The 21954-nt window shown below is 38.3% G+C and overlaps 1 protein-coding gene across 6 annotated transcripts in view; it reads right to left on the bottom strand.

Moving 5' to 3' along the window:
- The window catches only part of kcnab1a (potassium voltage-gated channel subfamily A regulatory beta subunit 1a), a 133178-nt gene that overhangs the window by 64862 nt on the left and 46362 nt on the right, over positions 1-21954 (bottom strand). For 2 of the 6 annotated variants that reach the window (XM_052152248.1, XM_052152249.1), the window contains exon 2: positions 7969-8574. The exons of 3 other annotated variants lie outside the window; for them this stretch is intronic. In XM_052152248.1, coding sequence (XP_052008208.1) covers positions 7969-8180 — 212 coding nt within the window. In that variant the 5' untranslated portion in view covers positions 8181-8574. Of the gene's footprint in view, positions 1-7968; positions 8575-11984; positions 12024-21954 lie in introns of those variants that run through there. One more of the 6 variants, XM_052152247.1, reaches the window with a different exon arrangement.

Here is a 21954-nt window from a genome sequence, read left to right as displayed (position 1 = left end):
GATTAAGACAGTAAAATGAGAGAAGATGCCAAACTTACAGTCACTCTCTCAGCAGCTGTAATAGAAACCCCCTCACAGCTGTGGTAATACATTTTTAAAACTAATTCCAGGGTAATATAACACAAAGCATAATGTTATAAATTTACACTCAATATGATATAAAAAATATTGCGATATTTACGCTGATAAATAAGGTGGAAATGTGTCAACACAGTCTGTGAAAAAGGTCTATTAATCTTTGCAATCTGTTTTCTCTGAATCTGTAGGACTGTTTGATTCCAGAACTTTTGGATTGGACTCCGATTCAAGTTTTCAAAATCAAGGCCATATTTCAGTCATGACTCAATTCTGACAAAATGTGTAGTTAAGCTAGTTATTGCCTTTGCAGGTAGAATAGGTCCAATCTTTTGTCTTTTTTTACAGCTTGGCAGTATGAATCATCATCCACTTATGTTGTATGAAAAACAGAAGCTTGGACAGTCTGCCTAACACTTGTGTTTCAAGTTAGAAAGAAAACAACACAGGGCTGGAATGTCGGGGTTAAAGGTGCTTTAAGCGATTTTAGCCGTTCTTCCACGAGACTGAGCAATTTTTTTTGCCACACCCCCTCTTTCCAAAGCACTGCACCTATACAGCTGAAACCGACACAAAGCATGATCCCATGTTGTCAAACACAACAGTAGTGAAATACTGCCCTCAACTGTCAAATTATAAATCACAATATGGCATTAAGCCTCAATAATTCGACAACACTATGAGAACGCGCAAAATTATTGACAGGCAAAAACAGAGACAGTGGCCCGCAGACACATATTTGTTTGCTGTTTACAAAGTCTACAGCTGACAAAGAGACTGGTGAGATATCTCATGACACTTATTATCTTTCAGGGAGTAAGAAAATTTTTTGCATACATCTCCACAAAAAGAATCGCTTTTATTATAGAAAGCACCTTGATGACACAATTTTCATTTTTGGGTAAAACAGCCTATTCCTTTAATGATGAAACTCATCTTTGGGTGAGTCTGTTCGCTTTTGAGATCTGCTCAGAGAGCCCATGACCTAGACAAGTTTTTCGTTACTTCGTTACAAATCCCTCTAAAGGTCAGCCATGACAAATGGAATGTTCATACTAGAAGACAAATTATCTTTGTTTTTTTTATTTGCTATTCCAACATCTTTGGTTGCTTAGGAGCAATTCAGATAAAGAATGGATGAGAACTCTCGCCCTATCTCCTGCTTGCTGCTGCTGCTATCTCCATTCACAGTGAGCTTCAGGCAACAGGATCCTTTTCAAAGGTCCTATTGTTGCCTCAAATCCTATTAAGGCTTTGTATTTGGTGACTTGTACTGTAAGCGGTTAGTGTTTAAGGCTGAGGATAGAGGCAGTTTCCAAAGGATGATGGGTTACCATTAGTTGCGTCCTCTCTTCCTTCATTTGCTATTTCATATTAACCTCCATAAAACGAGTAATGAGTTTTAGCTGTTAAGCTAGTATTTTTTAGCAATCAGAGCTGTATGATCTCGCAGTTCATATACAGTAGCAGACTGGTGATGACAGGTTAAAAGAAGTTACTGTGATGAGAAAAAAATGTATCTTCCTGGATGTTATTCTGTCCCTTCTAATGGGTCTCTTGGGTTTCTAATGCAGCACTAAACATAAAGCCACAATGAAGCCTCTAGCGTATTGGCCCATGTCAGTCCAATGTTTACCATGGGTGAGCATGTGTGTGTCAGTGTGTGTGTGTTTGTAACGAGAGCAGTCTTAGAAAGCTTCCCCCCGAGCAGCTCCCTGTCAATGTTGTACAATGAAGTCATGATAGACGTGCAGAATTATAACTTCTAGAAACACAATCCCCCTCTTTCTGCTCTTTACTCATAGACTGTATGTTGCATCAGTATGCTCTCCTGCACATTTAATGCTGTCCTGACAGGCTGTCAACAACACAGAGATCAATATCAACCCAGACAGAGAACGAGAGAGTCAGACAGAGAGAGAGAAAGAGGAAAGGAGGAAGTGAGGCTTTCATACACAGGTGCTCTTTTGCAGTAATTTTTCAGAGAAAACTTGGATCTAAGTAATCTATAAGAAGGTTCAACACAATGGTGCTTTTGAAACATTGCTCTATTGTTTGAGTATCCTGAGCAGCCTGACATTGTTTGTAACATTGGCCCAACCAATGGCATGAGTTCAAGGCAGAACTCTCTGTTTGACCAATGTCCGAACAATGGAAGACATGGTAGTGTTCAAGAAACCTGTTCAGTGTAGGCTTTTAGAGGTGTAAAATGTCATTGTTGTCTGGGGGATTGGCAATGACTAGGGATGGGCATGAGTACCCAAGTAAATGGAAGTGACAGCGATGATCGATCATGAAAACACAATAACTGAGTGACTTGACTTGAAAAATGTCACACTAATCTTAAAAATTAAGTATATATAAATGTGTCAAAAAGGGACCTAATTTAAAAATGTGTGATTGGATATGGCATCATTTCCTAGGAAAACATGTGATCTGATTTATAATACAGCGATGTGTGCCAACACTGCAAACGGTGACCTTCAGTCTTGAGCAGGAACAGAACTCAACACTATTTGCAAAGGATTAGAGCATGTACACACAGGACGTATAATTCCTTTCAGCTAGATACAGCACAACTGAATGGATCAGAACACAGGGGTTTAGAAACACATCCTTTAAATGTTTTTAATTTGACATGGCATCTTAAAAACAAGAGAGCGAGACCCTGAAAAAATGCAATGGCCAAAGGCATCTGTCTGACACCTATGAAAACAGACCCAAGTACTCAGTTGATTTATCTGTTGACCACTCAATTAGACAAAATGACCAAAAAGCCTATAATGGCAGGGCTAGTCTAAGGTCACAAAATCCCAGAGGATAATTTAAGAGGATCAGAGAAGACATTACAGCCTGTATGGTAACTTACACACCACCAAACTCGACACACAAAAGTCGTTCACTCATTCAAACTTATTAGATTTACATGGTCTAATTAAGTCTTACAATGGCTGTTTAAACATGTATTCTCAAAGAAAGTATCATGTTCATGTAGAAGATATAACCATTAAGTGGATATCCTGTGACATAATTATACACAAGTCAAAATGAAATTAAAATGAACTCTATTTACTTTCTTAATACATATTTCTGCACTTACTGTGCCAGATAATCGGTTATTAGAAATCAGAAGTTGTTAGAAATAAAAACTACTAGTCTTTTTAATCTTTCATCTAAATGCAGTAACTTGCTCTGTCTCTGAAACGACTTTCCTTTTAGGCTGACATCATTAAACCCACTTATTTTTCAGCTGTTTCCCTCCAAACACTGGTTATATAGAGCCCACTTACATGATCCCATTATTTCCCTGTGGGTAAAATCAACTTTTTGACATTTTGACTAAGATGAATCTCTAAATGGATGTTTTCACTACTGTACTGTTTATGGCAATTACAAGCATGATAGTGTGGGTCTCTTTACAGCTTAATGTGTGATGTGCTGATTCAGGACATCAGCTGGGAGACAATAATGTGCTCTAGATTCAGACAACAACACATTTGCATTTAGATTTGATCACACTGTTGCAATTATAAACAGATACTACACACACCTTCGCACACTAACATACAGTACATGCACGCCACACTGCCCACACATCCACATCCCACCAGGTTACAGAAGATTAACAGTGTACTTAAGAGAGAGTGAAATTGTTGCAAATGTTGCTGTAACAGGGTAAGGTGGGCAAGGAGGATGCGGCAACTGGCTGAACAGTCAACATAAGTTTTAATAACATATATTAACTAAAATTTACTTAAACACAAACACATAGACACACACACACACACAGCAGTGGCATGTGGCTCGCTCTCTCTAGAACTGCCGCCTCTGGCTCTTATTTATGCCCCTCCCAGCTGATTAGCCTGATTCAGGGCCAGGCATTTGTCCTCACAGCCCAGCCCTGCCCTCCTCCTCATCACAGTTGCATCAACAAAATGAACAAAACCAAATCTATTTTTACGTCAAAGAAAAAATCTATTGCAAATATGCTATATCAAAAAAGGGACGGGGAAAAACACTAAAGAATCAACATTCTGGGGGGCATGGGTAGCTCGTGAGCAGTCGTGAGTTCAAATCCAGGGTGTGCTGACTGATTCCAGCCAGGCATTCTAAGCAACCAAATTGGCCTGGTTGCTAGGGAGGGTAGAGTCACATGGGGTAACCTCCTCGTGGTGGTGATTAATGGTTCTTGCTTTCAATGGGGCGCGTGGTAAGTTGTGTGTGGATCGCAGAGAGTAGCATGAGCCTCCACATGCAGAATCTCCACGGTGTCATGCACCGTGGAGACTCTTATAATATGTGTGGATTGACTGTCTCGGAAGCGGAGGCAACTGAGACTTGTCCTCTGCCACCCACATTGAGGTGAGTAAACGTGCCACCATGAGGACCAACTAGTGGGAATTGGGCATTGAAAATTGGGAGAAAAGGGGAGAAAAATAAACAATATTCTGAACATTCTCTGCATGTAATGAAGGCTCAATCTATGAACGGTCCTTCGTATAGTGCAAATAGTGAATACCAAACAAATATGGTTTGTTTGTCCCTTAGAGCTCAGAGCGCTGGACTCCTGAGAAATCTAGAGTGAGTCAAACCTACATATAATTTTCACACACACACATTTGTTTTTCTATCATGGTGCTGATATTTATTTTACTTTAATTGTTTATATATTGGTCTAATGATATCTTTAGTCTCCTATATTTAAACCTACCCCCCAAACACCTCCTTACTCTAAACCTTAAATCTAAACCTAACCAATTGTCTTATAAAAAGCAAATAAAACATGAAAAACACAAATGCTGAATTAAAAGCATTTTGTGGTGCATCTATGACATTTTCGACTCGTGTCAACCTGCGTGCTCTTCAGGACTCAAATCCCAATGCTTTGCATTACAAGTGTATCGCTCAAACACTTAGCTACCACGTAATTTGACTTGTCCGCACTCGATCAAGCTTGTAACTGTAGCTGGTTATTAGAGATATCATAAAATATCGATACATAGATTATTGATCGGCACGTAATTTTATCGATATGTAAGGTAAGAATCACAAGTTAACGACTGTTCATGTCAGCCTTTGATGTTTATTTACTACTTTGAAATAGCTTATTTAGAACCGCTTAACTGGCACGGACACTGTGGGCCTATTTATGTTTATGCAAGTTAGGTGCAGTGTATTTTCTTTAATATAAAGTTAAGCTTCAATAATGTTGTTTCAATTTCAGTTATATTGTCAATTGCTTTCACTTCACCAAAAAACTCCTAAGTGTCTTCTTTTAAAAGACACCATGTTTAGGACTGAAGTCTAAAAGCATTCATGCTAAGCACCCTCAAACAAACCTTAGAGCACCCTCAATTGCAGACCAGGGCAAACTACTGCCCGTGGGTCGATTTATCATGAACGATTTTTTATTAGATCTTCCATTTATCTGGCTTTTGGACCTATCGTGCATCCACAAGCTTTTAATATGCTCAAGATTGCCAGATAATAGATGTAACACCCCAATCAGAGATTTATACATGTACAAATTGGAAATATTTCACCTTATATCATGCTTAATTTATGCAATCTGGTAACCATGCATGCGAGTGTGCACGCTTTCTCCTCTTCTAAAAAATAAATAAATAAAAACGTAGTGCTTAAAAGTGCAATATTCTGCTCAAAGATAAGTGTGATGCAGCCACTCCGTGTCCATTCGTGAGGCTGCGTATGCTGTTTAGTGCCATGTCTGTGAGCAAACCTTTTCAGTGATGAACTTTAGTAAAATCCCAATTGATCTTCGCATCATTCGCACACGGAGGGGACACGCAGGCAAAACCAAGTGAGCGAGACAATGTTTGTTCTTAGTGTTCTTTGTATAACGCTGAAGTCCCTCACACCTGTATGTGAATGTTACTCTTGCAGTAATCCTTAATCAGTGTCATGCAGCCTGTTTTATTCAGCTGTGTGCTGAATGGGATGCCAAACAAACTATTGACGAGATGCACATCATGACCCATGAGTGTGTAAACAGGTTGATAATGTTTTCAGAATAAAACAACTTTATCCACAATGGCTGATGTGGCCCCTGTACCAAAATAATCACACACACCTACTCAATTTAATATATAAGATGAATATTGTAAATTAGCAAGCAGATTTCCTTGAATCCCAGAAAACACAAAAACCCCTGCATTTTGTGAACACACAAAATGCTGCATCAATGTATGTCCTAATCTGCCTGTGCAGCGTTTTGCTGTCATTTTCAGAAACAGATCATGTGAAAAAAAAAAAAACTATTTTGTGTACATTACACATACAATTAAATACAATATAAATACAATTATTATATATTATTAAATATTTAATTACATATTTTTAAACACAATTCACAATCGTATTTTATCTAATTACACAATGATGACTCATAGACATTATAGACATTACAGTTTTATATCTGTTAATGCCTGATCTTCTGTAAAGTCACAATGTGTGTTGTGAAAGGCGCTATACAAATAAAATTGATTGACTTGACTTGACTTGACATTGGGGGCGCCAATCTAAAATCTCGCCTAGGGCACCAACAGAGCCTGGGACATCATGCCTTGAACCCGGTGTTTACTAATTCCAGTTTTGAATCAGAAATAAAGATGTCTCATCACAAATGAATTGCTCATTTGAGTCAGTTCTTAACAATGAATTGGTCACATGTGATAGGAAAGCGGTCTGAATCGCTTCACGATTAAATCTGAATGACTCTTCAAAATTTGCACTTGCACTACTGAATCATTTGGAATTTGGCCTCTTATTAAAAGCTTCCAGTATATACAGAAATACAACAGCTAGACACAGAATTAATGGATAAGATCAATAGTAAACTGTATGTATGCAGAGTTTTTATACAGAAATGAAATTATTTTTAAATGAGTATGGGTTTGTAGAGGTTGTAGTGTAAATATAAAAATAAATGTAAAAATAGTGTTTTTACATGTCCAACACAGGGGTTGGTACAGGTAGCATGTATAAATAAATAAAAAAATGTATGTGCACATACGTATTGTACCCTTTGTATACTTGTATACTGTATTGCACTAAACTGTAATATACTGTACCGTGGCTTTGCTAAACATAATTTAAATACGTCTTTTAGGTGCTTTGACAGTATAATCTGCGGTTTAAAAAAATGAAGTAGATTATATATAGCAAGGTACTTTTGGCATGTAGCTTGTAATGTAACTTGCTACTTTTTCTGAAGTGTATCTTTTAGCTTAGCTTAACTAATTTTTCTTTTGAGTAGTTGGTCCAACACTGCGCACTATGCTCCTCATAGGAGCCACAGCAAGCAAGCATGTCATCCATCAGGTGCGTCCGGTGTGCTTTAATTTACTCTCCCAAACTTGTCTGAAAAGATAAAGACTATAGTGCAACGAGGAGCCTCTATATATATATATATATATATATATATATATATATATATATATAAACCCCAATATACTGTATATCAATAATCAGCAGGAAAATCCTCTGTGAAATAGATCCATGAAATATTTAGTGTCATTCTATGATGTAGATTTTCCTTACAACATTATTTAGTAAGTTTATTAACGTGCGGACCATAGGCTGGTCCCCACAAAATCCACCTTAGCCACACACACCATAACTGACACTGATATATGAATAGTGTCACCAGCACATCAGATGTTCACACTACTACTATTACTGAGACACTTGAAGCTGATCTCAGGACAGTTCTAGAACAGCCAAGGCATTTAACTAAGAGATAGAGCCACAGTTGAAGGGATTTGTTGAGAGCAACACTTAACAGATGTGTAGTGCAGGAGTTCTAAACTAAAGAATAAGGGGAAGGAAAGTGGTTAATGTGTGGGAGAGAGACGGAAGCAGAAAGAGACATACCGGTACTTCATGCCAGTGAGCTTGCCGGTGGACTCTTTGAGGGAGATGTGATGACGGGGGGTAAACGAGCCAAAGCTCCGGGCAATGATGGCAACCGTGCGGAACTTTGCCCGTGCTGCATTCACCACGTTAGGGCTGGTTGTGTTTTGTTTTCCGTGGTCTCCATTCCGACCCTTGAGGTTGTGGTCTGTGCAAGCGATTGAGACCTGCATGCTGGCAGGTGAGGAGGAGGAGGAGGAGGAGGATGAAGATGCTGCTGACTAAATCACACAGAGGACTTGCTGAGGGATCATGCGGGGGTCACAATCCCAACCTTCCTCCCTGGTCCCCTCCTGTAGATATTGTCACAACAGCAACACAAAAAGTGCATAAATTATTGAGCACAAGGACAAAGGAGCCATCTACACAGTCAAAAAGTTGCTTCGCCCCTTGTTTGGTCCACAAGCTGTTCCCTGGTGCAAATACGTGGTGAAAAGGAAAACAGTCGAAACTGCACTGGGGTCAATGATCCAAGGAACGAGCACTGCAGAACTATCCGGAGGTGGAGAGGAGATTCTCGCAGCACTGAGAGGTTCCTCGCATGGTCAGCCACAAAAAGCCCGCCTGCTGTAGGGGGAGAAGAGGAAGAGGTGGGAGGGAAGGAGGAGTGAAGGTGGAGGGTTGTCAGGACTGGACAGGATGTAATGTCATCTTCAAGCATAAATCCACTGCTCTGATACGCAACACTTCTCTCCTCTCTTCTGAGGTCCTCCTTCCTTCTTGCACTCTCTCACACACATGCATTCACTCATTCCCTCCAGCAGAGAATAATGTGTCACTAATGAGCTTCTGCCCTGGTTTTTCTCTCTGTGTTTACTCTCCTTTCCACTCTTCTCTCCTCTTTAGATCTGTTTTTTTGGTGAGCTCAGCAGTGATGCATTAGCTGTGCTACAATGAGCGGCAAACAGCCGTCCAAGTCTGTTTAAAGCACGCTCTCTCTCTCTCTCTCTCTCTCTCTCTCTCTCTCTCTCCCTCTCTTTATTTCCCTCGCTCACTATCTTTCTTTTTCAGCATATCTCACTCACGCTGCACTGATGTTGAGTGTTAGGTCTGTTGCACATGCCAAGCACAGTGTATGCTTTGTGCACACACACACACACACACACACACACACACACACACACACACACACACACACACACACTAGCTCAACACTCAGTGCAAAGTCTGAAGAAAATAAATGCAAAATGAAAAGCTGTTTATATATCTAAAGCAGAAGGAACAGATCAGGATCAGCATTTTCAAGCTTATGAAATAAAGTAAAATCATTAGAAAGAAATATAAGGACAAAAGAGATTCTATTAGGTATTATTAGGAAAATTAGTAAGAATTTAATTGTAGACTTGCTCTGGCAGGACAAACTAAACCTAAGATTAATTTCTCTCTTAATTTCTCACACCACTACTACTATAGACTACCGTTTTAATCTTAGTAATGATCATAATAAAGTCAACACGAAACAGCATTCAATGTGAACGAGCATTTAACTTCTGTAATGAATGTTTTATTAAAATATGTTTACTTCTTTATTCAGTGGAAAATAAATTCAGTGGGACCGTTAGCCAATAATATTATTGGTTAATATAATTTTCCCCGCCCACATGGCCTTGATGTCATCAGTAGAAAGTAATTTCAGAGGCAGAGCAAGTAATTACAATTTGATGTAAGATTATGAATGCAAGCCTTTTGTCTGAAGAATAATGTTCAAAATCGTAATGAATTTAACAATACAGGAATCGATTCCTCTTTCATTCATTCAGGAGGTAATACTGTGTATAGCACAGTGTTGTGATGTAGACTCAAAAGAACTGACTTAACTGATAAGAGTAATTTGTTCACGAATCAGGCCACACTGGCCACACTGTATGTTTGGTACTGTATTCAAAAGAACCGGCTCATAAGAGTCATTTGTTCAAGAATTGGGCAGCACTGTTCGAACAACCGGCTCATAATTTCAGAATTAGACTACACTTGTTGCATGGTATGTTTCACACTGTAGATTCGAAAGAACAGTCTTATAAGAGTCATTCATTTAGCAACTAGACTACACTTGTTACACTGTATGTTTCACGCTGTAGACTAGAAAAAAACAGCTCATAAGAGTCATACGTTCAGAAATTGGATTGCACTTTTTACGCAGTAGAGTAAAAAAAAAATCATAAGAGTCATTAATTTGGGAATCAGACTACACTGGTTACACTGTATGTTTAGCATTGTAGATTTGAAAGAACTGGCTCATAAGAGTCATTTGTTCAGGAATTGGACAACACTGTTCACGCTGTAGAGTCAGAACAACCAGCACATATGAGTCATTAATTTGGGGCTCATAAGAGTCATTCGGTTGGGAATCAGACTACAGTGGTTACACTGTATGACTGGCACTGTAGATTCGAAAGAACAAGCTCATAATAGTCATTCGTTCAGGAATTGGGCTACACAGTTTTCACAGCAGATTCAAAAGAGCCAGCTCATAAGAGTCATTCTTTTGCGAATCATACACCGGCTCATAATCCAATTCCTGAATTGTATGACTGTTATGAGACTTTTTTTACAAATCCACAGTGCGAGACATACAGCGTAACAAGTGTAGTCTAGTTGCTAAATGAATGACGCTTATTAGATAGATTATTTTTACTCTACAGGGCGAACATTTTTGCCTGATTCCTAAACAACTGACCATTATGATCTGGCTCTTGTGAATCTACAGCGCCAAACATACAGCGTGACCAGAGTAGTCTGATTCTCAAACGATGTATGGCACTGTAGATTCATAAGAGACATACGTTCAGGAATTGGATTACACCGTTTACACAGCAGAGTCAGAACAATCGCCTCATAAGAGTCATTCATTTGGGAATCAGACTACACTGGTTACACGGTATTTTTGGCATTGTAGATTTGAAAGAACCATCTCATAAGAGTCGTTTTCCAGGAATCGGGCAACACAGTTCGTGCAGTAGCGTAAGAACAACCTGCTCATAAGAGTCATTCATTTGGGAATCAGACTACAGTGGTTTCACTGTATGACTGGCACTGTAGATTGTAAAGAACAGCCTCATAAGAGTAGTTCATAAAGGAATCGGGCACACTGTTGCGCAGAGTCAGAACAATTGGCTCATAAGTGTCATTCATTTGGGAATCAGACTACACTGGTTACACGGTAAGTTTGGCATTGTAGATTTGAAAGAACAGGCTCATAAGAGTCATTAATTCAGGAATCAGGCTACACTGTTTGTGTTGTAGAGTCAGAACAACCAGCTTATAAATGTAATTCGTTTGGGAATCAGAATACTCTGGTCACACTGTATGTTTGGCGCTGTAGATTCACAAGAGCCGGCTCATAAGGGTCAGTTGTTCAGGAATCAGGCAACACTGTTCACGCTGTTGAGTCAAAATAATATGTCTCATAAAAGTCATGAAGTGGCAGAAGAATATATGTTCGAAAATGTTCTGAATAAGAATCTGAAGTTCCCAACTCTATGCATCGTGCACAATAAGACCAGAGTTATTTATTGAGATTTTATATCGTCTTAATTATTCTAATTGATGTTATATGGGCAACTGTGAAGGGGGGTGTATTTAGCACACCACAGACCTGCAGGTACACACATTCACAAGCAGACACATACAATCAAACTGCCAACACACACACAAATAAGAGACAAATGAAAGACCAAATGAGAGAAGAAAATCCATGTAATTAATTCTTGTGTATTAGCTATTGTTTGTGACCCTAATGGTACTATTTTGAACTCATTCAAATCCATTACAAATCGACTAACCTCAGTTTTGAGTGTTGAAACTCTAATTGGAGTCTAATAAATGACTCCTCAGTGCCTATCCAATATTCTTTGAATCACCTAAAGTTCTTTGTGGGAAAGTGTCCCCTTTGAATAAAGCTGATTGTTATTGCTGAGCTTGTTAACATCCTGACACTAAGATCCATGGCAGAGAAATCATGCAAAGCCTTTCCTCACCTCTCGAGTCCATACTGTGCAAGTCAAATCCCACCTGCCAACACCCCCTCAACCACAACCTCCAGCCCTCTTCCCCTCTTAATGCCAGGAGCTGTGAAATGACAGTTCAGTATCAGATCACACGCACCCACACTGTGCAGTGTTGGATTCACATGCTCTCCATTAAGTCTTTGCACATTAACTGTAGGTCTCAAATCAATATTGATCAATGGAGCAGTAAAGATTTTATGACTTACTATTTGCCCAAAGTTGCTCATTAAACCAGGAAACCTTAAAAGATTATGCCATGAAATGTGGTAACCTGCCGTGTCTATGGAAACCACAGTGGAATATGTTTCCAATAAAGTGTTCACAAAAAGAATAATTTTCCTCTCTCAGTAGCAGCATTTATTACTTTGTAATGTTCAGCTAAGCTCCAAAGTATCTGACTCTCTTTTTCTCTCCCTGTAGGAGCCTAAATGCAATCATTTGTAAAAAAAATAAAAAATAAAAAATTATTAGAGTAATGGTATATTATATTTGAAATAATATGTGATGTGGATATTTACTGATGATTATGTTTGCATAAGTTTCTATTTGTTAATTAGATGACGTAATGGTATATATGTCTCAAACTTTGAGACTTGGAAAGTTTTAATTGGCAAGTGTTTTTAGTTAGGTAAGCTGTTTTAGTTAGGTAAGCTGAAGGAGCCTTGAGCACGAACAGATCGTCTGACCGGGGGAAGTGTGGGGGGGCGGGGGGGGGTTACGTGATATGACCACAAAGCGATCATCTGTGTTCCGCAACTGCTTACGGGTCCTTGAATAACGTATAACTTGTGAGGAAGGGCATAGTATAGGGATTGGTGGTACTGCTTGGGATGCTAAGGCATATGCCAACAGAAAGGCCACTATACTGTATTTTGCCAGTGATGCTTTTAACAAAATCCACTCCTTTAAAGTTCCCAAAATTATATTAACATGAACTATAAAACAACCACGACACATTTCAAGTTTAAGTTTTGCATAAACCTATAAAAAAAATGGGGGCAAATGCATGTGTCACAATAAACGTGTCTAAAATTTGCTTTATGTCAGGTGACAATGAGAGCGTTGTTGAGATTTTTATGTAATTTGCTGCAGTAAAAATAGCGCTCCATCAGCAGGTATTTATATAGGCAGCTGCTTTAAACTAGACCGACATTATTAATACTGCTGACAACATGCAATTCGAGATGGACTCTGTAAAGGGAATGATGAGAATAAATACTTATTCTAGTGAACCAGTTGTCTTAAGCCTAATAAACAACACCTAGACAGGAAATAAGGTGGGGCTTGTGATATGGGGAATAAAAAAAAATTAAAATAGGAAAATAAAATTCTACAATAAAATTTATAGAACATGTGTCTGCTGCAATTCCTCTTAAAAAGCCACTAAAACACCTTGTCATTCTTCAGGATCAGTTGTGCTAATTGTTTAAATCTTTCTGTGACTAGCATATGAATGAGCACCAATGCAGCTAATTTCAAATCTCAGATCCAATTTTTTTCCACCCCCACAAATCAAAGAACAATTACTGCACAGACCAATGGCCTCAGTGGTGCCCCAGTTTTTAATGTTTTTTTTAAATATTTGGATCATTATGTGTGCCATCAAACATGTTTTTGTCATTTTGGCTGCCACAAGTGTAAGATCCACATGTGTGCATTGGTTCTGTGGCTGACTGGTCCACAGTGTGTTCCTGTGATGTGTGGTAATTACAGGGCTGTATCAGAGTGTTATTTTGATGCTCTGAGCTTCAGACTGCTGTGTACTGCTGCCCATGTCTCCAGTAATGTGCACAGACAGGACACAGCACACTAGGAGAACGACACAGAGTTAACGTCTCGGTTACTGTCGTAACCTCTGTTCCCTGATGGAGGGAACGAGACGTTGTGTCAATGAAGTGACACTAGTGGTCAATCTTGAGAACCCGAAACACCTTCAGATCTTTGAGAAAAAGCCAATGAGAATTGGTGAGTTGAATTTGCATGCCACTCCCCCTGACATAAGGGTATAAAAGGGAGGCAATATCAGTTACGACAGTAAACGAGACGTTCTCCTTCTGTCACTCACTCAACGTTGTGTAGATGAAGTGACACTAGGGGTCCCATATACGAAACGCCACAATGACTGAACAGGTCACGTGAACTGCCGATGCAGGTGTAGGCAAGCTACTATGAGCGTAGGAACAGATGCACCCAGGCTGCACGGAGCCTCCCCAGATGCCCCAAGACATCATGTGCCAAACCATGGGAGATCTACCAAAAATGGAAGTAGGCTGTGCCCAGCCTAGGTTTTTCTCTCCATAGAAAAATTATTCAGCTGGGGCCTATAAATGCTCATAAAATGCGCCGGGGAAGGTGTCCTTTTCCATTCCTATTCTTTCAGGGGGAAAAGGCCCTGCGGCGGCCACACCCCACCCTGGAGAGGAGGGGAGGGTAAAAAGTGGCAAAAACACCATATGGGCTGAATGGCCGGACACATGTACTTGTTACAGTAAACTATTGTTCAAATTATTTTAAGTTAAATCAATATTTGGTGTGACCACCTTTGCCTTTAAAACAGCACCAATTCTCCTAGGTACACCTGGACACAGTTTTTCTGTGGGGGGCTCTGTGGGGGCCATGCCATCTGTTGCAGGGCTCCCTGTTCTTCTATTCAACTCTATTTGCAAAATAAATGTTTGGGAGACTAAATATAAATATAAATCTAAAATGTATATTTCCAATTGACACACTACAGCTGACAATATAAACAACACGCAGCAGCTTGCTGGTTTCTACACAGGAATCGATTACGTTGGGGGTGGAGGGCGTGATTATGTTTTGTCACCAGGTAATTTTCCAAACAACAACAGTAGCCCAGGGTTTCTGCAGATTTTATGAAGCTTAATTTAAGACTTTAAGACAATTTTTTAAACCATCTAAACGAAAAAATGCTCTGGAATAAAATATACGTTATCACCACCAAACATCAAAAACACTTGTTCATTAAATCTAAACACTCAATAAAAGGAACATTTATATATTTTTTTATTTTGTTATAAGAACCTCCTTATGATTCTGCAATCTAAACCCCTTATCTTAGATTAGCCAATAATATATACATTTACAGAAATGTACATACGTGCCACTCAGTTGACATGATTCACGAACGGCAAAAAGACATACCAATGTTGGAGTCAGCATACAAGTGTGATTTATCTTTTGAATTATAGGTGGCGCCATCTGCAAACTGCTCTTGTACGTTCAGGACACACTGCCAATGATGCATTCCCAATTTCTTATAAATCTGACAATGCGTTCAAAAGATATTTAACTTTTTGATAAAAATCTATGTACCAGAGAGGCATTATAGCTGATATGGGAAAAATTATATATGGTTTATACATCCAAACATTACATGAACCAAGATATAGCTTCACTTCCATCTCGTTAAATCTGTGTTCAAATCTAAATTTGGTATTATTCATTCTGTGCGAATCAGTCTGAAGAATATTTTGTGCCACTTTTTAGGCAAATCAGGTAAAGCTGGCAGGAATAGTAGTGAATAAACTACAAATATCATAATCCAAGATGGCGGCCACTGTAATGGGATGAGTTTTAATTGAAGTGGTCCGTTTGTATCATTAGGAGTGTATTTACATGCAAAAAGAAGTTCAACGACAAATTATTCAAAAGATACGCACAAAATAATAGTGAGTTTTTGAACTGGTGGTGGCACTACAAATTTTGTCCTATAGACTGCAAATTTGGTATGGGGGTATTCCTGCTCAGAAATTACTCTTCATTTTAAAACGACTTAAACGCACAGAGAAACAAATCCCTCATGTAACATTTAATACCATGAAGTTATGAATTTTAGACTTTTTGCTCTGATTTAAGAACTTTTTAAGCTACCGTCTGCAGCAAGGAGTACTTTTTCACTCTATAATATCAATAAAAACACCACAAAAAAGTCTGACATCATAAGTGTTCAGAAAACGAGGTTGAAGCGAATGCTCTACTTGCAAAATCCTCTATGGAGATCCGAGATAAATTTGAAAGATTGCAAAGGAAAAAGTCAACGAAGATACGGCAAGAAATTATGCACTCGGCTTCAATCGGACCATTGGCCGAATCATAAGAAAATAGAAAACTTAAAAGATTACAGGGAGCCAAGAGACCCAAGCAAAAGCAGCAGTGGAGTGGCCAACAATATCTTGGACTCTATGCTCGGACACGGCCATCCAGCTAACTATTGCCATTTTGGTGGAAAAGGGTTATGTGTAGGGGACGCTTTTAAACTGAGATGTCATACTAAGGTTAATGGCATGGAGATCAAAGCAGTTATCTTCTTTCACAAAGCTACTTGACCAATAATATAAGATGATAACAGTTGATCCTGTCTATATGTGTAAAATATCTAACAGTTAGTTCAGGGTGTTTCCTTCGCCTTTCTCACTCATTACCATGGCAATTTCCCAAACAACAACATCTGCCCTATTAATAGAGTCCACTGATAAACAATAACCCTTAGAGTGACACCATTACATAATACTGGATGCTGTCAGTGTCCCTGAGCTCATATTTATTACCAGACACCCATAAAATCAACGCTTGACTAAACTAATGGGATTAATGAGCATATTTTGCTTGAATACATAGCTTGAATAATTATATACTCCTTGTGTTATATCATTCTTCAATTAACAGGGATCACTGGGTGTGACTGACAGCTGATTGTAGGCAATACTTATCACGATTATTTTATAATTGCAAAGGCAAGTGCTTGTTTCTCTTTATAAAATAGATAGTTCTGACTCTAAATTCGGATTGAATGAGACGCATTCAAAGCTATTGCAAAATGGTGGTCAATCCACACCTGTTACAGCACAGTCTAATTAAAGTGTCAAGTGATATGTTGCTTGACAACCATAAATAGCCTACAGTTAGGATAATCAACTATAGTACTTAGCAAAAGAATGGTTCATTCCGATTATTTATTTTAATAAATGATACTCTCATTTTAACACCGGTATCTTCTAACATTTTGCTGTTGTGACCATTTTATACACTGCAAAAAATATATATATTTTTTTCTCGTTTTCTAGTAAAAATATATAGAACAAGATAGTTTGTCTAAATCTACAGTTGAAGTCAGAAGTTCACATTCATTTAGGTGTATGTTTTTTAACCACTCCACAGATTTCATATTAGCAAACTATAGTTTTGGCAAGTTGTGTAGGACATCAACTTTGCGCATGACATGAGTAATTAGAGCATTATCATGTTATAAAGAGTAAACAATTGTTTACAGACAGATTGTTTCACTTTTAATTGACTATATCACAATTCTAGTTGGTCGGAAGTTTACATACACTAAGTTTACTGTGCCTTTAAGCAGCTTGGAAAATTCCAGAAAATGATATCAAGCCTTTAGACAATAATGTTTACATTTACATTTATTTATTTGGCAGACGCTTTTATCCAAAGCTACTTACAAAAGAGGAAAACATAAGCGAATCATCTTAAGGAGACAGTGGTACGAAAAGTGCCATACTACAAAGTTTCACTTTCATCAGAATAGTATACAAAACAGATTTGAGTGCACAAGAAATGTAAATAATTGTTTTTATTTTTGTATTTTTTTTTGTGACCGGTTAAGTGCTTTTGGAAAAGATGTGTTATTAGCCGTTTTTTGAAGACAGAGAGTGAGTTAGCTTCCCGGATTGAGTTGGGAAGGTCATTCCACCACCATGGTATGATGAAACTGAAAGTCCGGGAAAGTGTTTTGGCGCCTCTTTGTTTTGGTATGACAAGGCAACGTTCCTTAGCCGACCGCAGGCTTCTGGTGGGAACGTAGCTCTGCATAAATGTTTTTAGGTATGCTGGAGCAGACCCAGTGACTGTTTTGTATGCCAGCATCAGGGGCTTGAATTTAGTACGTGCATGAACCGGCAGCCAGTGGAGAGAAACAAAGAGTGGTGTAACATGTGCTCTCTTAGGTTCATTAAAGACCAGACGTGCTGCTGCATTCTGGATCATTTGGAGAGGACTAATAGCACATGCAGGGAGGCTTGCAATGAGAATGTTACAGTAGTCCAGTCTAGTTATGACAAGTGACTGAACGAGCAGTTGTGTGGCATGTACAGAGAGGAAAGGTCTTATCTTCCTGATATTGTAGAGTGTAAATCTACATGATCTTGCAGTCTTTGAGATGTGGTCTGTGAAATTTAGCTCATCATCAATGGTTACTCCTAGATTTCTGACCGTTTTGGAAGGCGAAACTGTAATTGGATAATAAGCCAATTAGTTCTGATAGGAGGTGTACTGAATTGGAGGATATATTTTAAGGCCTACCTTCAAACTCAGTGCCTCTTTGCATGACATCATGGAAAAATCTAAAGAAATCCACCAAGACCTCAGAAAAAAAGAATTGTGAACCCCCACAAGTCTGGTTCATACTTAGGAGCAATTTCCAAATGCCTGAAGGTACCATGTTCATCTGTACACACAAAAGTACGCAAGTATAAACACCATGGGACCATGCAGCCATCATTCCGCTCAGGAAGGAGACGCATTTTGTCTCCTAGAGTTTAACGTGGTTTAGTGTGAAAAGTGCAAATCAATCCCAGAACAACAGCAAAGAACTTTATGAAGATGCTGGAAGAAACATGTAGACAAGTATCTATATCCACAGTAAAAATGAGTCCTATATCGACATAACCTGAAAGGCTGCTCAGCAAGGAAGAAGCCACTGCTCCAAAACCACCATACAAAAACAGACTACAGATTGCAAGTGCACATGGAGAAAAATATCTTAATTTCTGGAGAAATGTCCTCTGGTCAAATTAAATAAAAATTGAACTGTTTGGACATAATGACCATCATTATGTTTGGAAGAAAAAGGATGATGTTTGAAAGCCGTGCATTTCACAAAATAGATGATATCATGAGGAAGGACAATTATGTGGATATATTGAAGCAACATCTCAAGACACCAGACAGGAATGTGAAGCTTGGTCGCAAATGGGCATTCAAAATGGACAAAGTTGTGGCAAAATAGCTTAAGGACAACAAAGTTAAGGTATTGGAGAGGCTATCACAAAGCCCTGACCTCATGGGTCAAAATTCCAGCAACTTATTGTGAGAAGCTTGTGGAAGGCTACCCAAAAAGATTGACTGAAGTTAAACAATTTAAATGCAATGCTACCAAATACTAACAAATTGTATGCAAACTTCTGACACACAGGGAATGTGATGAAAGAAATAAAAGCTGAAATAAATAATTCTCTCTTCTATTATTCTGACATTTCACATTCTTAAAATAAAGAAGTGATCCTAACTGACAAAAGACAGGGAATGTTTTCTATGATTAAAAAATACAGAGGTTTAAATGTATTTGGCTAATGTGTATGTAAACTTCTGACTTCAACTGTACCTATTTAGTGAGGTGTATGCATGCTTAAAATAAGAAAAACTATTTGCCAATGGGGTAAGAAAAATAAACTTAATTCAAAAGGAAAACAAGTTTATTTTTCTTGCCCCATTTGCAGACTTTTTTCCTGTTTTAAGCATGAAGTTTACAAAATGTTGTCAGATTTCTCTGAAAACAAGACTTAATATCTTGTGCCATTTTGATTGTCAAGCAAATATATCTTGTTTTAAGAATATTAAGATATTTTTTATTGGAAAACAAAACAAAAATACTTATTAAGAAAATGATTTTTTGCAGTGTAAAAGCAATAAACCACTCTAGGCCATTTGTGACAGTGATTTTACAATGATTAAAATTTAATTTAAACAATGCTCACGGTCTTTTCTTTATTAATATTACTGCAATACTTTGTTATATTGTCCTTGCAATAAAATAGCAGTGTGGTTCTGTAATTCTTTTGTCTAAAACATTACATTTAACAAATCGCTTTATAGCATATTTTACTATGAGCTTATTGCATTTACATCAAATGTATGCATTTGGCTGACGCTTTTATCCAAAGCAACTTACAGTGCACTTATTACAGGGACAATCCCCTCGGAGCAACCTGGAGTTAAATGCCTTGCTCAAGAACACAATGGTGGAGGCTGTGGGGGTCGAACCAGTGACCTTCTGATTACCAGTTATGTGCTTTAGCCCACTACGCCACCACCACTCCATATATAGTGCAAATTAATTGCTGAATCTCGCTGCTATTTTTAATGACATGAGAATATACAGGGACATTTATATGCATATTAATTAATGTACATTAAGACAAAAAAAACATAAGCAAACTTTCAAAAACAGACCGGGTTTATGTTTTCAGTTCAAAGGGTTCATGAACTGCTACTATTTATTTTTAAGTATATCATTTTCTGTGTATCTGTTGCATGTCCAATATCGGTGTTTGCCAGTTGATTAGCACCACCAACGCGCTGGATTGAGCAGCTGCAGTGAAAAAATCTCTTTCATCATTTGTCAGTCAGTTTTCATAGCTGTCAGTGTCCAAAGAAGAAGGGAAAAAAAAAGGACACTCTATGTAAATTCGGATTGTCAGCACACGATTTGTCAGATCCGCTCCGAATAGCGCCGTCGGAATCCATTGTTACCATTCAAAAACTTGTTTGGTACAAACAATCACACAAAAATGGGTTTGGTGTGAACAGGCCTTTCAAAGAGAAGTAGCACCACAACAGAGCGTTTCTGACAGAGGGTCAGAATGTGGGTGGAAAATTATCATGTTTTTACAAATATATGACTCTTTTTTTGTGCAAACTTCTTTACTTATATTATAAGTGACCCTCAAGGAACATATTAAAATAATAAAAAGGCATGTAATGACCCCTTTAAGACAGTCACAGGTGTGCATTTACCACCATTTTGCAATAGTTTTGAACATGGCTCCATCAATCAAAATGGTCAGAACTATCCATTTTATAATGAAAAACAAACACATGTTGATTATAAGATAACCGTGATAAGTCTACACATGGCTTTAAATGCTTAATGCTTCATTCATTTGTTTTTGTAGGGTTTATAAAAATAAAAAAACTACAGTAGCTTATACTGTATATGCCATAATATACTAAAATCTGTTTGCAGTCTTGTTAACAGATTGGCTGTGTCTCGTTTGGAAGGATGCATCCTCCGGAGGTCGCATTTGTCAGCCGCATATGTCATCGAGGATGTCTCGTTTCAGAAAAGTGAGTAGGACACTTCGAACGCAGCCTTCGAATGCAACCTTCTTTCACAGGAATTTGGAGGATGCTTGAAGTGACCCACAATTCTTTGCTTCAATGGAAATGTCTAAAAAAAACATTACGCCAATTTGCACGTTAATATGATGTTCAAACGCAAGGAATGTTAATTCCCAAGTTGAAGTACCTCAGTAGATGGGTGCAGAGTATATAATATGCATAATTATATTAATATATAATTAAAATAAATGATTAGACTAAAAGTACACCTGTAAAATCTATTTTCTTTTCTCTTTACATCATTATTACTCTCCTAAAATGTACCTCATACATTCCCTTCTAAAGGCACTTTGTTCCCTTCTCACAAAGCGCCCGCGCTTGTTAAAGAGTGGCGTGCTGTCATAGCAACAACGTTATGATCTGTTTCCGTTTGTCCTACGAAGACTGTCTCGTTTAAACAAGGCTTGTTTAAAGGAGGATGCTCAGTATACTGCAGCCTTCCAAATGAGACACAGCCACTGTCAAATTTGTGTGCAGGGTGTTAAAAAAACATATATGACTCAAGGGAGGGTTATTGACCATGCATAATCTATACTGCCACCTAGAGGAATGGATAGCATTTGTGTCATATAGGATTTAACCAATGAAACTTTGCAACAACAGGCAATAAAACAAAAACATTCTGCTTGCCTTTTGAGTGTGTGTGTGTGTGTGTGTGTGTGTGTGTGTGTGTGTGTGTGTGTGTGTGTGTGTGAGAGAGAGAGAGAGTGAGAGAGAGAGAGAGAGAGAG

The sequence above is a fragment of the Xyrauchen texanus genome, chromosome 21 (genome assembly GCF_025860055.1).
Source record: "Xyrauchen texanus isolate HMW12.3.18 chromosome 21, RBS_HiC_50CHRs, whole genome shotgun sequence".
Taxonomy (NCBI): domain Eukaryota; kingdom Metazoa; phylum Chordata; class Actinopteri; order Cypriniformes; family Catostomidae; genus Xyrauchen; species Xyrauchen texanus.
This window is presented reverse-complemented; position numbering and strand designations above follow the sequence as displayed.